Source organism: Rhinopithecus bieti, unplaced genomic scaffold (assembly GCF_001698545.2).
Source record: "Rhinopithecus bieti isolate Rb0 unplaced genomic scaffold, ASM169854v2 scaffold_14215, whole genome shotgun sequence".
Classification (NCBI taxonomy): Eukaryota; Metazoa; Chordata; class Mammalia; order Primates; family Cercopithecidae; genus Rhinopithecus; species Rhinopithecus bieti.
In genome coordinates, this window is record NW_016808057.1 from 36,752 (window position 1) to 56,625 (window position 19,874).

Consider the following 19,874-nt stretch of genomic DNA (forward strand, 5'->3'; position numbering starts at 1 on the left):
TCAATATTAAAAGAGCTTTTTTTATTTGTTAATGTCACATAAGAAATTTAAGCAAGTTACACTATCTTAAAAAACACAATGGATGCATTTTAATAGAGAAACCCTTCCCTCCCTCCACCTCCCTCCCCCACCCCCCTCATGAATTAAGAATCTAAGAGAAGAAGTAACCATAAAACCAAGTTTTGCAGAATCCATCATCCAGAGTGCTTAGGTTAATATTGCCTTCTTACAAAATTTCTATTTAAAAAAAATTGTAACCTTGATTGCTTATTACAAAAAAATTCGGTACAAAAGTTCAGTATATTGAAAAATGCATCCCCCTCCCTCACAGCACCGTTTTATATATAGCAGAGAATAATGAAGAGCAGATTGCTGGTCTAGAAGGAGCAATCTTCAAATTACACTGAGACTCACAGTGGTTTATTCACCCTCCCCTCCTCATCAGAACTTAAAAAAAAAAAGAAAAAACACACGTACAAAAAAAGTCAAAAAATGTGAGGAACCCCTTCCAAACAGTACACAGTTATTAAGTTCAGTGTCAATAATTCACATCTTGCAACAAACTGTACGGACATGATTTCTTTTACAAAACTTTCAGTGTCAAAAAGGAAATTAAGGCCATCAGATTTGCAGCTTAAAAATTCACATAAAGGAAATATAAAAATATTCTGTGCTTCTGAGAAGGCTCTGCACTGTATACAGGTAAGGATTACCATACTTCTTTATTTTGAGGAAGACAGTTGATGAGAATTTTACATAATTGCACAGCTTCTATTGGATGTTCTTGGGGTTCCCTGATGAGGAAAACAGAAGGAAAAATTAATACTAAAGAAACAGATGACAGTATTTTAAAATAAGACAAAAACTTTTAACTGCAGGGATGCTACAAAACCAAATAAGGGCCCTTTATCATCTCTCATCTTTTCTAACCTTTTTTTCTTTTTGTTTGTTTGTTTGTTTGAGACACAGTCTCACTCTGTTACCCAGGCTGGAGTGCAGTGGTGCAATCTTGGCTCAGTGCAACCTCCACATCCTGGGTTCAAGCGATTCTCCTACCTCAGCCTCCCGAGCAGCTGGGACTACAGGTGTGCATCACCACCACACCCAGCTAATTTTTATAATTTTAGTAGAGGCGAGGTTTCACCATGTTAGCCAAATTGGTCTTGAACTCTTGGCCTCAAGTGATCCACCTGCCCTTGGCCTCCCAAAGTGCTGGGATTACAGGCAGGAGCCACTGTGTCTGGCCTCTAATCTTCTTTTTGGACTTTTTTCTAGAATACCCACCCCCCACCCCCCAACAAATTCCAGAACAGTAATTGTCAACTCTGGCTACACATTCAGATCCTGAGGAGTTTAACAAAAAATTCTGATCTAGGTCCCTTGATCAATCAAATGAGAATTTCTCATTTTACTGGGAAAGGGTAGCTATCTATATATAATTTTAAAGTAATTCTAATATGCAGTTCAATTTGAAAACCACTGTTCAATAACTTCCTCTGATAACTCAAGAAACAGGAGATCAGTGGATCTCGCATCGCAGACTACGGCTTGCTTGATCCTGAACTTACACACCCCAAGCCATCTGCCGTGGATTTGTTCTCCAAGGTGAAGTCAACGTGGCACCTCTATCCATTTCTTTATCACTCATTAATTTCGTACAACCTCACAATATGACTTGTGACTCACCACTGATTGAACTAAAACTAGTTTTTTGAAGGTCACCAAAATACTTCTAATCAATTCAAAACGTGATTGAATTCATTCTCAAATATGAAGTTCAAACACCTGTTCTGCCCTTCCATCTTCCCTCTTATGAACCTTGATATCATTATTTTCTGTGATCACACAAACTAAAAACCTCATATATCTATTTTTTTTCTTCTCTCACCCTCAAGTTTAGTCACTAAGCCTTAATAAACCTCCATTATATATTCCCTCAGTGCCTCTGGAATCTCCCCTCCGGAGTTAGTCCCTCTGATTCAGCTTGGCCAGTGGTATTTTAAAATGCAGTCTTAAATTCTCCTTTATTCCAAATCGTACAAAAGCTACATCCCTAAGCATTTCAGACTATGCCAGTTTAATCCCAATCTTTCAACTTCATTTATCTCTCACAAAACCCTACAAAATAACTGAATGAAAGGATATACTTGGTGCATTAAGTCTTTTTTTTTTTGGAGGTAGAGTCTTGCTCTGTAGCCCAGGCTGGAGTGCAGTGGCGCGATCTCGGCTCACTGCAAGCTCCGCCTCCCAGGTTCATGCCATTCTCCTGCCTCAGCCTCCGGAGTAGCTGGGACTACAGGCACCCGCCACCGTGCCCGGTTAACTTTTTGTATTTTTAGTAGAGACGGGGTTTCACCATAGTCTCAATCTCCTGACCTCGTGATCCGCCCGCCTCGGCCTCCCAAAGTGCTGGGATTACAGGCATTGAGCCACCACCCGGCCGCGTTAAGTCTTTACACATCCTCTGTGGTGAGTTAAAGATCACCATGAATTCTTTGCCATTCCTCCCACCAACAGGGGGAGACTATTTACCCCCACTTTGAATCTGGACTGGCCTCGTAACTTTGACTAAGAGAATGTTGTAGAAGGGGACAAAGGCCCAAGCTTTAAGAAACGCAGTACTCTCTTGAGATCGAGACTGTCATGGCCAACATGGTGAAACCCCATCGCTACTAAAATATAAACAATTAGCCAGGCGTGGTGGCACATGCTTGTAATCCCAGCAACTTGGGAGACTGAGGCAGGGGTATCTCTAGAACCTGGGAGGCGGAGGTTGCAGTGAGCTGAGATTGTGCCACTGCACTCCAGCCTGGCAACAGAGCAAGACTCTGTCTCAAAAAAAAAAAAAGAAAGCTGGTACTCTCCACTTACTCTGTTAGACAATTGCCATGCTGTAAAGAAGCTTTGGCTGAACTCTTAAATCGCAGAAATCCACACAGAAAGAGACCTAAAAGATATTCCAGCCCAGGTCAGCCTCTGAGCTGAACGCACCCTGCTTGATTGAGTTCAGTGCGCAGCATGTGGAACAGAAACACTGCCCAGCTGAGCCCAGTCAAACCACAGAATTATGGGAAGTAAGAAATCAACTGTTTTAAGCCACTAAGCTTTAGAGTGGTCTGTTAGTGAAGCGACAGATAATTCCAACATCCTCACAACACCATCATCTGCCTTCTCTCCAATACTCAAATAATTACCCATCCTTCAAATCAGTGGACAAGCATCACCTCCCAGAGTTCTTCTCAACTACTCTGCTGGCCTGGAGTACCTCCTCTAGCATCTGACATGCTATAACTCATGCTGAGCCACTTGTCTGGCGCTGGGAGTTCTCTCTTACATAATTATTTTACTTCTAGTAATTATGATGTTTCCTATTTAAGCACAGAAAATGGAACTTGTGCTTGTTTCTTGTAAGCTAAGTGCAATGCATATGTTTTAAAATATTCCTCCTAAACATATGAGAAGGTATCAACGTAAAAAATTCATGCTACTGCCGGGCACGGTGGCTCAAGCCTGTAATCCCAGCACTTTGGGAGGCCGAGATGGGCGGATCACGAGGTCAGGAGATCGAGACCATCCTGGCTAACACGGTGAAACCCCATCTCTACTAAAAAATACAAAAGCTAGCCCGGCGAGGTGGCGGGCGCCTGTAGTTCCAGCTACTCGGGAGGCTGAGGCGGGAGAATGGCGTAAACCCGGGAGGCGCAGCTTGCAGTGAGCTGAGATCCGGCCACTGCACTCCAGCTTGGGTGACAGAGCAAGACTCCGTCTCAAAAAAAAAAAAAAATTCATGCTACTTCATGCAACCCACCTCAAGTGGTTCTCAGCCCTGGGGATTAAATGCATGAGACAGTGTTTATTTAGATCAGGAGTAAGGCTAATGAAGCAAAGCAGACTTAAGACTAAAAATCTGGAGCCATGGAGACAAAGTCTTATCAGGAATAAGGGTAGACATTTTGATTAATGATCAGACTCAAACAGCTTGAGAATATAAACTGAAGCCTCATTAGTTATTAATAATTCCAATTTAATTATAATTAAAACCAAGTTTGGAGTTTCTTTATTTCAAGGGCTCTCAAAAGCCCAACCATCAGCTAAAATCTATCTTGCAATTAGATAATGATTAGGAACTTAATAGAGCAAGAATTGTGTTTTACACTGAAGTTGAATATTACTTTGTTTTTTTAAAGTTTATATGCAGATGCTTGCTCTAAATTAGTGATCTGAACTTTTTAATCATAGAACCCCACAGAGTAAACAAGTTTGGGGGCAAAACATCCAATCCATAGACATGTTTTACTATAACACATAATGCACATTAGAAAACAAAAGACAAAACCGAAATTTGGTAGTATGAGAAAAAATAAAAATAAAAGTGTCAACATATTCTTCCAGTACCCTAAAGTATCACCTTAAATATCACTTTGGGTAATACAAACCCCACTTGGTAGATAACTGCTCTGGTTCATCAACTGATAGGGGAAAAACCCAACCACACTCTTGGTCTTCATGTAATTCTGTTAATAAAATTTAAAATAAATATATTAAATAAATAAAGTAATACCTGCTGGTGGAAAAGTTCTTCCTCAACAACCACTCCAGCTGCTTCTTCCTCTTCCTCCTCTTCTTCAGGTATGGTTGTTTTAAAGACTGTACTTCTTTGAGCAACCTCCTAAAAACAATAGTAGTTTAATTTTAAGTTAAAAAAACACACGTAGAATCACCACGTGTGGGGAGAGGGACCTTTGCTTAAGAGACAGCATTTCTTGCCAGGCGCAGTGGCTCACACCTGTAATCCCAGCACTTTGGGAGGCCAAGGCGGGCAGATCACCCGAGGTCAGGAGTTCCAGACCAGCCTGGCCAACATGGTGAAACCCTGTCTCTAGTAAAAATATAAAAATTAACCGGGCATGATGGCACATGCCTGTAATCCCAGCTACTCAGGAGGCTGAAGCAGAAGAATGGCTTGAATCCAGGAGGCAGAGATTGCAGTGAGCTGAGATCACGCCACTGCACTCCAGCCTGGGCATTGCAGCAAGACTGTCTCAAAAAAGAAAACAAAAAGAGACAGCATTTCTGTTTATTATTATTACTATTATTCATCCCTTTTTTTGGAGACAGAGTCACTCTGTCACCCAGGCTGGAGTGCAATGGCATGACCTCGGCTCACTGAAACCTTCACTTCCCAGGTTCAAGTGATTCTCATGCCTCAGCCACCCCAGTGGCTGAGATTACAGGCATCCACCACCACGTGCAGCTAATTTTTACGTATTTTTAGTAGAGATGGGGTTTTGCCACGTTGGCCAGGCTGGTCTTGAACTCCTGGCCTCAAGTGATCCACCCACCTCAGCCTCCCAAAGTGCTGGGATTACAGGCATGAGCCTCCACACTCGGCCCCTGTTTATTATTTTTAAAGGGGTGGGGTCGGGGGAGCAGTATATCAGTAACTTTTGGTTACTGAACTGAAATTTCTGCGTAACTAGTAGCAGTTCTTATACCTTCCATATTTCCTACAGGGGAGGAAGTGCCATCCAATTTGAAATACCTGCTGAGAAGTTTCCACTGCTTTGTATCCTATTCTGTTACTAAGAATTCTATAAATTATTTGACATACTAAATTCTTTCTACAACTCAACATTAATTCAGCTTAAAGATTTTAGATCCTGGCAAAGAGAAGGTGCTAAATAAATGCTAACCAAGGAAGATGGACCATTCTGAGTCTCTCAATTAGCCACTAACTTCAATTCTGTGACATTGGTCTATCTTTACAAACAGAAATAGCCATTTCACAAATATTAGTGTTTTAACCAAATTAGTAATAAAAAGAAATGTGATTCCTTAGATCAACCACCATTCAGGATGTCAACTAAGAGAAGCTGGAAGCCAACTGTGATCTCAGGGGCCATCAGCAACAGGACCACCTGATGAGTGAGAAGAAAGGACAAGCTCCTTTCATTCCTTTCAGCAACTGATACCTCTTGAATGAAACAAAATCAAGACAGATGAACACTGTACACTATTTACCAATAACGGACTAGTGAGGTTCCAATGTATTCTGTACAGAAATAGGTCTCCTGTCATTCACTAAAGGTATGGCAGAAAGTAACTAAAAAGGTCAAATACAGATTACTTTCCTGTGGAAAATGCTGACCTGGCACAAATGCAGCAGCGTTTTTGCTTAAGTACAAGGCTAACCTGATGATCTCGCAGCAAGTAAATGAATGTGTCCTCATGAGTGCTGCAGAGCGTATAATTTCATTCTGTACCCTGTCCTAAGGTCACTCAAGAAAGAGAATGCTACAGGGGAAGACAAACTATTACTTCAGTAAAAGCTTATCTAACACAGACCAGCTAGTTTACAATGGCAGAGAAAGAAAACCAAAACCCAGTGTCACAGAAATGAGACTTCGATTTGAAATATGCCCAAGAATGTGTTTTGTAAATAAAGTAAGGTGGCAGAGTAGTATTTTGTGGATTTTTTATTACTCTTGCAGGACCAAGGAAGATGGACCATTCTGAGTCTCTCAATTAGCCAGTAAGTTCAATTCTGTGAAACTGGTCTATCTTTACAAACAGAAATAGCCATTTCAAAAATATCAGTGTTTTAACCAAATTAGTAATAAAAAAAAAATGTGATTCCCTATATCAACCACCATTCAAGATATCAACTAGGAGATAGCAGCATATAAAGCAGAAAATAAATTATTAAAAAACTTTGAGAGTACCCAGCTTTTCTCAACTCATCTTAAAATGAGGAACGAGTCAAATAAAATCTTCTATAACAAAATTACCACATTCCAGCTTCTAAAAGATCGTGGTATACATCCCATATGCAAACACTGGCTCTTAAGGCTCATGATGTAACTTAAGACTATTAGCCTCAGTGAAAAGCTCAAAAAACAGCAATTTGTCCATCTTCATTATTATGAATTACCTTAACATAACTACTTTAAGTGTAACTCTGCTGTTAAGCACTTTTCATTTGAAAACATGCAAAAACCAACTAATCTAATACAGAAAGGCTGTATAAAAAATGCGTGAGCTAATGTCTAAAAATCTAGGTGGAAAAATAATAATAATTTAGAACCAAAAAGCTATTGGGAGGTTTAGACCAAGGAAACTGTTATTAGTCAAGATGCTACTAAATAACTGTGTTTACCCCACGTGTCCTGAGAAGTCCACATAAATGGTCTTACATGACAGGCTTTACTCTCTCTATAAAATGTAGCATTGGTCTGCCCCTGCTCAGAGCCTTGGGCACCTGAAGGTGCACTGATCTGTGCAGTGGTGCCCGGAGCCGGCTGCACCTGCTGATGCTACTCATCCCTGCACAGCTCTGTGCTCAGTCATATAATGCTGGAAGCCAGGCGTCAGCCACGGTAGGAGTATTTACACCACAGAAATCAGCAAATGCTACAAATCAGGGCGATCTTATGTGGATGAAAGATGATTTTTATATTTTATATATTATATCCCTACATATATAAGCAATCATTTGCATATACAAAAGTTTCCATCATATCTATATTCTGGAAAGTTTGGAAGGACTGCTTAATTTTTTATTTCTCTCATAAAAAACATCTTTTCTTTTTTTTGCCAAGGTAACATTTGCTGTTTTTAACCACCCAGTGCCCCTTCCCTCCTGGGTAAGAGCCCCTCGGTTTACCTGGGTGCACACCCCCCATGGAGCACACATGTGTTACAAGCAGCCCAGTGCGATGTGGCTGTAGAGGGGAGGAAGAAGGCTTCAGCTCTAATTCCACCCTCCCAACTCCAGAAACTGGTTTAGAGGCGGGCACATGACCCACCCTAGTCCAGTGTGAGTGAAGCCCAGGATGGGTGCCTCACAGGAGATGAAGTTTAGCTTCCCTCCATAATCCAAACACTCAATATTAGATTATTTGGTGGGCTGGATTTCCCATTCTTTTAACAAACTTCTACTGCCTTCTGCTTGCTAGGCTGTTCTGAGAGAGTTCTGTCAGGAACGAGGAGAGAAAGTGGTATGAATACAGGTCTTACTTCATTAGACAGTCACTTTTGGTATGGATTCATTTAATTGGGTAAGACCATGTTTATCTGTCAGTAGTACCGGACCACATTAGCAACAATCTGTAAACTCCACCATAAAGACCATTTTTTTGAAAGAGCACCTTCCCACAAAAAGCAAATAGAAAAGACGTACCTCTGGGAGCAGCCGGCAGCTATCCTGCGTCCCCAGGGCAGGCAACCAGAAGAGAGAGAACAGACAGATCCCCGGGGACACGCTGTGAGCCACTGGATCAGGTCCACTATTTAAATTTTTTATTACGTGAGCCCCCAAAATTCCCATTATTTCTAAGCCAGTTTAATTGGGTTTTCTGATATTTCCAATGCCCCAGCAAGAGGAAAAAATACATAAAAAACAAAACTGACTAAGCCAGTTCCCAACAATCTTACTGCAAATACTGCAAACTAGTCTTTATGGCAGGGACTGTTTATAGATTGTTGCTAATGTGGTCTGGTCCCTACTGACAAATATGGTCTTACTGAATTAAATGAATAATGTCTAATGAAATAAGACCTGTATTCATAATACTTTCTCTCCTCAATTCTGACAGAACTCACTTAAAACAGAGCCTCGCAAGCCAAAGGGAGAAGTTTGTTAAAAGAATGGACCAACCTTGGCCGGGCACAGTGGCTCACGCCTGTAATCCCAGCACTTTGGGAGGCCAAGGCAGGTAGATCACAAAGTCAAGAGATTGAGACCGTCCTGACCAAGATGGTGAAACCCCGTCTCTACTAAAAATACAAAAATTAGCCAGGCGTGGTGGTGCATGCCTGTAGTCCCAGCTACTCAGGAGGCTGAGGCAGGAGAATCACTCGAACCTGGGAAGCGGAGGTTGCAGTGAGTCGATATTGCGCCAGCGCACTCCAGCCTGGGCAACAGAGTGAGACTCCTTCTCAAAAAAAAAAAAGAATGGACCAAGCAACCAATCAAATAATCTAATATTCAATGCTTGAGTTATGAAGTGGAGCTAAGCTTCAGTTAGCTTTACTAATATGTCATCAGTAATGCTAGCAATACTGTCTGAAGATGCATCTCATGTCATAGTATCTGCTACTTGGTTCATGTCACTGTATCTATTTTTGGGGGGCATTTAATCCTACTGCTCCATTCCAAATACCCTCCTATAACATTGTCTCTAACTTGGAACACATTCTCACACAGGAAAAAAAAAGAAAGAAAGAAAGAATGACTAGATTCCATGGGTCACGAAAGTTCATTTAATCTGCCATGTACCCCTTGTACCAGTGTTTTTCAGTCTTATCTGAGCAAATCACTACTCTTAACAATGTTTTGCAAGAGACATGTTTACAGTAAGGGATGGACGGGAAGATAGCCATGAACAGAACTTTTTATGCAGGCACCTCAGACTCCTATAATGAATGCTGCTATTGCTTTATTTCTCGGAACGTAAGTCACGGTCCAAGTCTGAATTTTTTTAAAAACTGCATCCAGTAAATGCTTCCTGAATTCCTGCTATGTGCCAGGCATGATGCCAGGAAGTACCAGAACAGGCCCTTGCCCTCAGCGTGCTTCCTCTAGTGAGCGAGAACAATGTGACGAGCACCACGCAGGTGAGAGGCCCGCCCGTGCACTCCGGGAGCAGACAAAAAACCCCTACGGGGACGCTGTGATTCGACCCACTGACCACTCCATCTTTCGCAGACACTTTCCTCCCTTGGTTTTCCTGACATCACACACCATTTTCCTCTGACTTCACTGGCTTCATCTACTACCTCCTTTGCTCTTATTCCTAATGTCAATATTTTCTAGGGCTCAATTCTGGACCCTCTTCTGACGAACTTTATTCAGCAAGTCCTGTAATTTACTTTATTTATTTGAGACAGTCTTGCTCTGTCGCCCAGGCTGGAGTGCAGTGGCGCAATCTCAGCTCGTCACAACCTGAGCCTCCTGGGTTTAAGCAATTCTCCTGCCTCAGCCTCCTGAGTAGCCTGGACTATAGGCGCGCTCCACCATGCCCGGCTAATTCTTGTGTTTTTAGTAGAGATGGGGTTTCACCAAGTTGGCCAGGTTGGTCTCTAACTGCTGACCTCAGGTGATCCACCAACCTTCAGCCTCCCAAAGTGCTGGGACTACAGGCATGAGCCACCGTACCAGGCCTGATACCACAGTTTATCTTTGTTACATTTATCAGAAAGTCACTTTATCTTATTCCCTGGCTGCCTTACTCTCTTTAGAATAGGGGCTCCATGATGCCAGAAACCACGTATGGCTTTTTTCCTGCTTATTCCTAACACGAAGTGGCTGGCATATAGCAGATACTCAGGATTTTCCAAATAAATGAATAACTCTGCACTTGTAAATACGGTTGGCTTCCCTACCAAGTTTGCCAGCCTAACATTCCCACTACATATCTCCTTTCAGCACCACTCAGACTGAAATGCATACCCAGTCAGGTTGTAAGGTACAAAACAGCAGAGCCTACCAGCCTGGAAACTGGGTGAAAAAGTCAGAACCAGTAAGCATGTCAGAACAAGGTTATGACCAATGGCTCCCTTGCAAGGCAACTTACAGCTCTCACGGTACGTAAGATGAAAAAGCAGTATTACAACTAAAAGGAAAATGAGAAGTACAAACCATCCTGAACTCACAACACGAGCTCCATTAACTTGTTTATGGCAATCGCAACCAATTCTAAACAGAGGCTCAGTGACGCTTTGTACAGCACCTGGATAAGGTGATTCGCTAGGGAAAGACAAGGAGGAAGCCATGTTTTACTGGCTTCAAAGCACACTTTAGCTGCTTTAGACTACTATTGGTAGGGGTATATGCAGTGTCTTTACATGGCAGTGGGGAAGGTAAGGTACTTTGACAAGGATTCTAAGACTGACACACTGAAAACACACACTCCAAGCAGATGTACGTTCCACAGTCTTCAAACTCACAGTTTCATGAACATTCTGAGAGCTAGTAACAAGGTTAATAATGTAAGCATTTACTAGATAAATGTACTATGCCAGACACTATTCCAAGCATTTCCCAAGTACTGTCTCATTCTTATTATAGCTCATTGATATTGTGTCATTAATATCCACTTTTAAATGAGAAATCTAAGAGAGGTGAAGTAACTTGCCCAAAGTCAGAAAGCTAATGTGCAGTGAAAACAGAAACTGGACATAGACAATCTATTCTGGAGCTTGTGCTAATAATCCGTACTCTATAATACACTCCTATTTATTCCTAAAATTTAAACACAGCTTCAGTTCAATTTACTTAGCAGCTTTGGTCTGTTTATGCAATCAGTTACTGCTCGTTTCAATCTGATCTTGATTATACTTGCACAGTGAACTTTCAAGTGAAATTAACATTGTGGTGGTCCTGATAAACTGGTCATACCTCTCCCTGAGAATTTTTCAGTATAACCTTCACATCCTCGCCAGTGCCCCACGAGTTCTGGTTCTTCCAGATGAGGTCAGTTGGGGGGCTGGCTGTGACACCAGCGTTTGCAGCCCAAATCTGTAAAAAACAAAGGATATCAGTATACCCAGAACCCAGCTCTCCCACATGCCAATGACAGCAATGCGACGAGACTCAAACACTTGATTCTAAAAGTCTGAGAACTATGCCCCAGCTACAGAGTGCTATACATAGCTATGTGGCCAGAACTCACAGAGCTTCTCAGGCCTCAGCTTCCCCATCTGATAAAAGGATGATACATAAGGCCCTGAAGTAAAACTGCCTACATTCACATCCTAGTTCCTTTACACACCAGCTGATCCTGAGCAAGTTACCTTCCTTTAGTCATCCATAAAACACGGCAGAAATGGCACCTGTAACAGGTGGAATTATTGAAAAGAGCAAGTGATAACCCACACTCAGTGGCTGGCTAACTCAGTGACTGGCAGCCTCAGCATTCTATTACTCTGTGGGTTTTATGGGCCATCCTTCCATGTTAGACAGCCTTCTGTGACTCCTTCTAATAATGTTCTCTGGCTGCCTACAGCAAGAAATAGAGACCTTCTGCAGCAAACAGCCTATCTAGAATAATCTTATGGAAACTGGTACATCTCCAAACAGAGACAGTGTCACAATACTCTAGAGTATCTGAGACTGCACTCCAAAAAGAATGCTGGAAATGGATAAATCACTCGCTGTTCAAGGGAAAATATAATTGCTGTTGAAATAGGCCAAACAAAGAAATTACATTCTCCTTCTCGTGAGCATGAAAATTCTTTCTATATATCTACTGGCAAAAAAGAATGGATACAGTAAAGAACACCTGGCAGTCAGAAAGCCTAGGTTTGAATTACGGACAAACCACTACACCTCTAGGAAGCTCAATGCCTCTAGCTACAGGGATACTACTAGCCCTGATCTTTTAGAAAGATCATTTAAAAACAAATAGAAACAGAAAAGTTTGTAATTCATACATTGTTATATAACATAAAAGACTTTGACTGCAAAAGGAAAGCTGAAGATGGCAAACACAAGTATACTTCAATGGGGGCCGGGTGTAGTGGCTCCAGCCTGTAATCCCAACACTTTGGGAGGCCGAGGCAGGCAGATCATCACTAGAACAAAGGAAGTTTAAAACCAGCCTTGGGCAACCATGGTGAAAACCCTGGTCTCTATTCAAAAAAAAGAAAGGGTGGGGGGGGGGGGACAAGGAGAAAAATCTATGAATTACTGATTAGGAGAGAGCCCTTACTTCTTAGATGTTCACCTGAAGAATCCAGACCTTTCATCAGCATTACAAATGGAAAGGGGCACAAGGTATTAACTGGGATGAAACTGAAAAAAAGAACTGAATCTGGTCCAACATTTAGATGATGTGGAATGTTAGTGTTTTCCTAACTGTAAGCATTATTTCTCACTAGCATATATGTAATCACATAGTTGGTTTATGCTAATAATCATCATCATAAAATGTCAATATCCTTGCTGGCTAATTTAACCTAAAACTAATATGTCCTATAGCCATGTCATTTAATACGGCAGCAAAATGTGGCCTGTTAGCACTTAAAATGTGGCTAGCCTGGAATTAATGTGTTGTAAGGGTAAAATACACAGAAGATTTTGAAGACTTAGCTAAATTTTAAAAAAAAAGAACGTAAAAGTATCTGACTTTTTAGACTGATTACATGTTAAAGCAATATTTTGGATATATTGGGTTTAATAAAATATAGTTCTAAAATTCATGTCTTTATTATAATGTGGCTATAAGAAAATTTAAAATTACACATGTGGTTCTCATATTTCTATTCTAGAGTTTTAAACTGATCTTTGCTTTTGCCTCTGCAATTTTACAGAAAGACCACTTAGCACTACCATGTTCCAAAGAGCTGCTTATCACATTTAATGCCAGTTACTGAAGAAAAAAAGTATCACATTATTTTATATGATAATTGAGTTCTCCACTAGACCTCTAGAATCCATGTATTTAGTCCCTGAGGTAGTATACCCAGTAGAAAAAGTAGATGATTGGCATAAGGCTTCCATATTACTTTTGAGATAGAGAGCACACTCAATTCTGAATCCTCTGAACTAAAATGTCAAGATTCTTTTTACCACAGTATACAACTTCCGTAAGACATATAATAGGACTGAGCAATTTTCTCTCACTATAGTGATTACTAAAGAGATCAAAGAATATTGTAGTTAGGATAGTCCCATTTTTACCTATTATTACCAAATTAGCATCTGATATTTTCACAAAGTGGCATCATGCTCTCTGAATATACCTTTTGAAAGAGAAGTCTGAGCTTTTGATCGTCAATAGTAAGGTATGTATCAACATAAAATTTTAAACACATTTAAAACACAGGTTTAATATTTTTTAAAGAAGAATATAGAAAAGGAAAGAGTCACCTCTACATTCTTTTAGGATGAAAAGAGTGACTTCTTTGAAATCTATATCAAAGTCAACATATTTTATCATTAGCTAAATCTATCTACTAAGTAAAAGCAAAAGAATCTTTTATTTACTCAATGAAACATACTTCTCTAAAAAGTAAGCTAGTAACATTTCAGTAACTATTAAAGATGCAGTATTTCAGAACACACCAATTAGAAATCAAGACTCAGAATGCCACTTAGTGATAATTTACAAGGGTGCCTATAATCTAAGGACTTTTATTCAAAACCTACGTTCCTACCCCAACCCCAAAGATAGCTAAGGGTGAAGTAGGGCCTGAACACCAAAATACTACCCAGATGATTTTGAAGCTCACCCAAGGCTGGAGATTGCTGTTATAGACATACGTTAATGCTAAATTCTTAACAGTTCTTTATGCCAAGCAGTGTCTCCTGAATGACACTGGGCTACAACTATCAGTCAAGAGATAGCTTTTATATCTACTGGAATAGACAAGATAAAAATAATTCAAAGGTCAATTCTTCACTACTCTCAATAAGACAGAATTTTAAAATCTTTTATAGCACTTGTAATGACCTAATAATATAAAAAGTGCTTTAATGGCCATTTCTAAAATGTTTCTCTTTTAGCCAAAGAACTTTTTGAGTTACTTTGTTAGTTAACACAATGAAGTTAAATTAAATGATGACTAGATTCACTTACTGTAACAGTCTGGCCTGCCTTCAGCACGTATCTTGAGGTATATTTGTAACTGACTGATGTGTCTCCAATTTTTCTGATCATCTCCCAGCCTCCCATTGGTTGATCCTACACACAGAAAGGAGGGAGGGTGTTACTTCAAAGATACAGAAAATTGTGGAATAATCAAATAAATTAATCCATACAGGCAGTTAAACTAAGACCACTTTATGGTCATCTTCCCACGTTTCAGGTTTTCCTACTATAAAAAGAAAACATGATTTTGTCATTTTGTCAAACAGTAACTTCAACAACGAGTTAATTAGTAAGGTACTTAACTTTAAAGAGGACAGAACTGGAAAAAAAGGGTATGAACCAAATTAAATCGTCAAATTCACTGCTAGATAAGGTGCGTCTTTCAAATTTACAATACTATCTAGCTGTCATAATCACAATTGTAAACATCGAGTATTGGATTACTTCAGCTTTTAAAATAGACACATAAGCTTAGAGACAGAAGAAAATCTGTCATTTTCCTTTTGCATCGGTCCCACTTCTGCCCACATTCAACTCTCATACATGAAAGCATACGGGGCTCAAAAAAAGGGTCAATGGGCCTGGGCGTGGTGGTTCATGCCTGTAATCCCAGCACTTTAGAAGGCCGAAGCAGGTGGATCACCTGAGGTCAGGATGAAATCCTGTGTGAAAATACAAAAATTTAGCAGGCGTGCTTGCGTGCACCTGTAATCCCAGCTACTCAGGAGGCTGAGACAGGAGAATCACTTGAACCCGAGAGATGGAGAAGCCAAGATCATGCCACTGCACTCCGATCTGGGCAACAGAGCGAGACTCAAAAAAACAAACAAACCCAAAAAAAGGCTACAAAGAGACCTTAGAGGTTATTCTCTTTAGCATCAAAACTGTTAGTGCTTGTTAGTGCTACTTCACTCATCCAAATTATGTATTCATCCACGTGCAAGATAGTTTTAATAACTGTGATGAGACTAATTTTCAAAACTATTTTTAGCAGGTCCTGAACGTATGTTTCAAGTGACGTCCATCCCACTGCCGCCTGCAAGCTCCCAGACCATGCCTTCCTCTAATATCACCTCATAATCCATCGTGGCCTCCAGCTCCCTGATGCAGAGCTAGGGAAGGCCTACACTAGTGAGCTCCCGAAAGCCCCAGCCCTAAATTTCAGAAATCTCTGCCATGAATACTTCATGTTTACTTTTAAACATATTTCGGAATAAGGCTTCACGCTATTTTTCATATTAAGTATTAGCATTTGTTCATTTATTTATTTGCAGGGAAAAATACTCCCTTAATATCTGAGTCCAGGCTCTTATCTCCTTCTTTCAGTAAGCTTTTTATTAAGTTAATAACTGAAAGAATATCCACCATTTTCATCCAGTTGCTCCAACTTCTTCACAAATCTGGCTAGGGCAGAGAATAATAATAATTCATCCTCAGAACCACTGTGATATAAGGAACATGCTTTTCAAAAAAGCCCTGACCCTCTAAAGAAGGGTTAATGAAGCAAATCTTTAAACTACTAGGGTACCCACCTCTTCCACCTATTTCAATTTTTATTTTATTTTATGAATTTAAGTAAAAGGACATAAACGCTTATTCCATGAAGACTTAAATGAATCCAAACAAAACTAAGGAGCTATCACAATTGCAAGAGAACCTAGCAATCCGCAAAGCCTTGCTAGAAAAAAAAGGGTCTATTTTATTACCTGTTCAGAAGTGTTCTTCAAGCGGATAAATTTCCCATCAACATCAATTTCTTCAATGCAAACATTCCCAGTGGCTGAGGCGGAATGAGAGATGCTAACACTGCTACTCGCCTCTGATTCTTCCACATCAACCCTCTTCCGCTTTCCTCTAGTTGTACGTACACTGCGACTTGAGGATGCTCGGGACACTGTCACACGGGAAGACGGGCTTGGAGACAGCTTCAACCTATATGGGAAAAATAAAACAATTCATTTTTAAAACACATATGCTCTTCTTGCCTTAAAAAAAAACAAGGGCTGGGCACAAAGGTTCATGCCTGTAATCCCACAGCACTTTGGGAGGCCAAGGCGGCTGGATTGCTTAAGGTCAGGAGTTCAAAATCAGCCTGACCAACATGCTGAAACCCCATCTCTACTAAAAATACAAAAATTAGCCAGGCATGGTGGCAGGCACCTGTAATACTAGCTACTCGGGAGGCTGAGGCAGGAGAATGGCTTGAACCCCAGAGGCAGAGGTTGCAATGAGCCGAGATCACACCACTGCACTCCAGTCTGGGTGACAGAGTGAAAACCTGTCTCAAAATAATAATAATAATAATAATAATAATATCCCACCCATGCATTTCTAAAGCAAAATATTACTTACAATCTGTTAGCTAAAGCCAAAGTTTACCTTAACTAATGTAAGCTTCTTCATAAGCTTACATTTATTTTGTTTATTTATTGTTATTTATTTTTTTAAAAAATAACAATCTGAATGTTTTCTCTAGGGACGGAAGTAATATAACCATAATGCAAGAAGTCTGGTAAATGGGTAGAAAGTCATCTGATCTACCGCCACCCACCACAGCCACTGTTATAGTTGGTGTACGTTTTTCTCTTTTCATACCTGTATTTTCTTATTATCACAATGGATATATATTAAAATTATCTGGCTTTTTATCCTAAATCAGCCACTTTCCTTTTGGAACTTTTTTTTTTTCTTTCTTTGAGACAGAGTTTCACTCTTGTCACCCAAGCTGGAGTGCAATGGCACAATCTTGGCTCACTGCAACCTCCACCTCCCGGGTTCAAGCAATTCTGTCTCAGCTTCCCAAGTAGCTGGAATTACAGGAGCCCACCACCATGCCCAGCTAATTTTTGTATTTTTAGAAGAGACAGAGTTTCACCATGTTGACCAGGCTGGTCTTGAATTCCTGACCTCAGGTGATCCACCTGCCTTGGCCTCCCAAAGTGCTGGCAGGAGTCACCACACCTGGCCCTTTTGGAACTCTTTTCTGAGAACAGGCGTCAAAAAGATTTATACATAGACCAGATTTAAAATATATATAAAGCCAGCCGGGCGAGGTGGCTCATGCCTGTAATCCTAGCACTTTGGGAGGCTGAGGTGGGTGGATCACTTGAAGTCAGGAGTTTGAGACCAGCCTGGCCAACATGGTGAAACCTCGTCTCTACTAAAAACAAAATTAGCCGGGCGTGGTGACACACGTCTGTAATCCCAGTTACTCAGGAGGCTGAGGTAGGAAAATCACTTGAATCCAGGAGATGGCGGTTGCAGTGAAGCGAAATCACACCACTGCACTCTAGCCTGGGCGACAGGGTAAGACTGTGTCTCAAAAATAAATAAATAAATAAATAAATAAATAAAATGTAAAGTCTCTTTCAGCCAATTTGATATTTTACAATACATTAAATCACCAAAACACTGAAAATCTCAAAGGAAATCCATCCTGACGCAGTTCAGCATTTAAAGTAATAATAATAGGCCGGGCGCGGTGGCTCAAGCCTGTAATCCCAGCACTTTGGGAGGCCGAGATGGGCGGATCATGAGGTCAGGAGATCGAGACCATCCTGGCTAACACGGTGAAACCCCGTCTCTACTAAAAAAATACAAAAAACTAGCCGGGCGAGGTGGCGGGCGCCTGTAGTCCCAGCTACTAGGGAGGCTGAGGCAGGAGAATGGCGTAAACCCGGGAGGCGGAGCTTGCAGTGAGCTTAGATCCGGCCACTGCACTCCAGCCTGGGTGACAGAGCGAGACACCGTCTCAAAAAATAAATAAATAAATAAATAAATAAAAATAAAGTAATAATAATAAACTAAGAGTACTTGAGCAACATTTTCTGTGTTGCAGTAGAAATATGATCTATTACCACCTCTATACCTAGGTGTTAAAAGAAATGACCAAGAAAATAAAGTTCTTTTAAAATGCTATTTATTTTATTTAAATAAAAAGGGTGAGGGGCAAAAAGTGGACTATAAGGTAGGGTGACCCTTAAGTTCCTTACCTCTCTTCTTCTCCTTCTAAGAGTTTCCTGTAAGCACTGATTTCCATGTCCAGGGCTAACTTTACATCAAGAAGCTGTTCATAGTCATTCAGCTGTTGCTGCATTTGATCCCTTATTTCCGCCATCTCTCTCTCTTTGTCTGTCAGCATGCGACGAGAGTTGTCTTTTTCTTTAGCAAGCAAGTCCTCTAATTCTTGAATCCTTTCCAAACATGCTCTAGACTTAAGATATAAGGAAACATACTTTCTAGGAACATTCTAACATTAGCACCAGGCAGCTATTTTAAACCATTTCCTAGACTGGAAAACAAGTACGACCCTATGGAATCTGTAACTCACTAGAATTCAAGAGATTTTAAGAAATTAAAACCCAAAATTCCTCAAATACAAAACACAGACCTCAGGAGAGTTTTGGCTGATAAAAGAATAAAAGACATTTTTCTTTTTTTTTGAGACGGAGTCTCTCTGTGTCGCCCAGGCTGGAGTGCAGTGGCGTGATCTCGGCTCACTGCAAGCTCTGCCTCCCGGGTTCACGCCATTCTCCTGCCTCAGCCTCCTGAGTAGCTGGGACTACAGGCGCCCGCCACCGCGCCCGGCTAATTTTTTTTTGTATTTTAGTAGAGACGGGGTTTCACCATGGTCTCGATCTTCTGACCTTGTGATCTGCCTGCCTCGGCCTCCCAAAGTGCTGGGATTACAGGCGTGAGCCACCGCGCCCGGCAAAAGACATATTACATAAATGTAAGTTCTGTAAATACACATATAATTTTTCTGTACTTAGCCAAAAAAATTTTAAGCTGTGGTTTTGGTAAAAGTCAAGTCTGGCTCCCTTACAAAGCCTTTACTTCCTAAAGTATAAATTAAATAAAGAACTTAAAAAGATATAAACACTGACTGACAAAATAAACCTGAGAGCGGGTAAAGGTATGTTTTAGCAGACTGCTGAGGAATATTCAGAAACCAGGACAAAGGGCCTCCGGTTACTATGTGGAAGGCACCTACTGTCCCGTTAGGATTGCTGGGCTAGCTCATGTTCAGTTAGCACACAAAGGACATACAATATAGAGTGATTTGTAAAGTATTACTGTGAATATAGAAGTTGTATATTTGGCATACAAAAATTAAAAATCACACATCCTACATCAGAAAATTCATCTTAGAAATCTTGTGGCTCGCTGGTAATTACTCTTCTGTGTTTCTCCATGACAGAATTCATCTCAGTAGCCTCAGAAAGTGACAACTCAAAAAGACTGATGGATAGCTTAGGCCCTCAGAATCACAAGTACCTGCAA

The 19,874-nt window shown here is 40.7% G+C and overlaps 1 protein-coding gene across 1 annotated transcript in view; it reads right to left on the reverse strand.

The window, feature by feature from the left end:
* The window catches only part of LMNB1 (lamin B1), a 59,753-nt gene continuing 39,879 nt past the window's right edge, over nt 1-19,874 (reverse strand). The window contains exons 6-11 of the mRNA XM_017885374.1: nt 18,584-18,804; nt 16,298-16,523; nt 14,580-14,684; nt 11,399-11,518; nt 4,562-4,669; nt 1-794 (exon numbers count right to left, since the gene is read on the reverse strand). Coding sequence (XP_017740863.1) covers nt 753-794; nt 4,562-4,669; nt 11,399-11,518; nt 14,580-14,684; nt 16,298-16,523; nt 18,584-18,804 — 822 coding nt within the window. The 3' untranslated portion in view covers nt 1-752. The remainder of the gene's footprint in view (nt 795-4,561; nt 4,670-11,398; nt 11,519-14,579; nt 14,685-16,297; nt 16,524-18,583; nt 18,805-19,874) is intronic.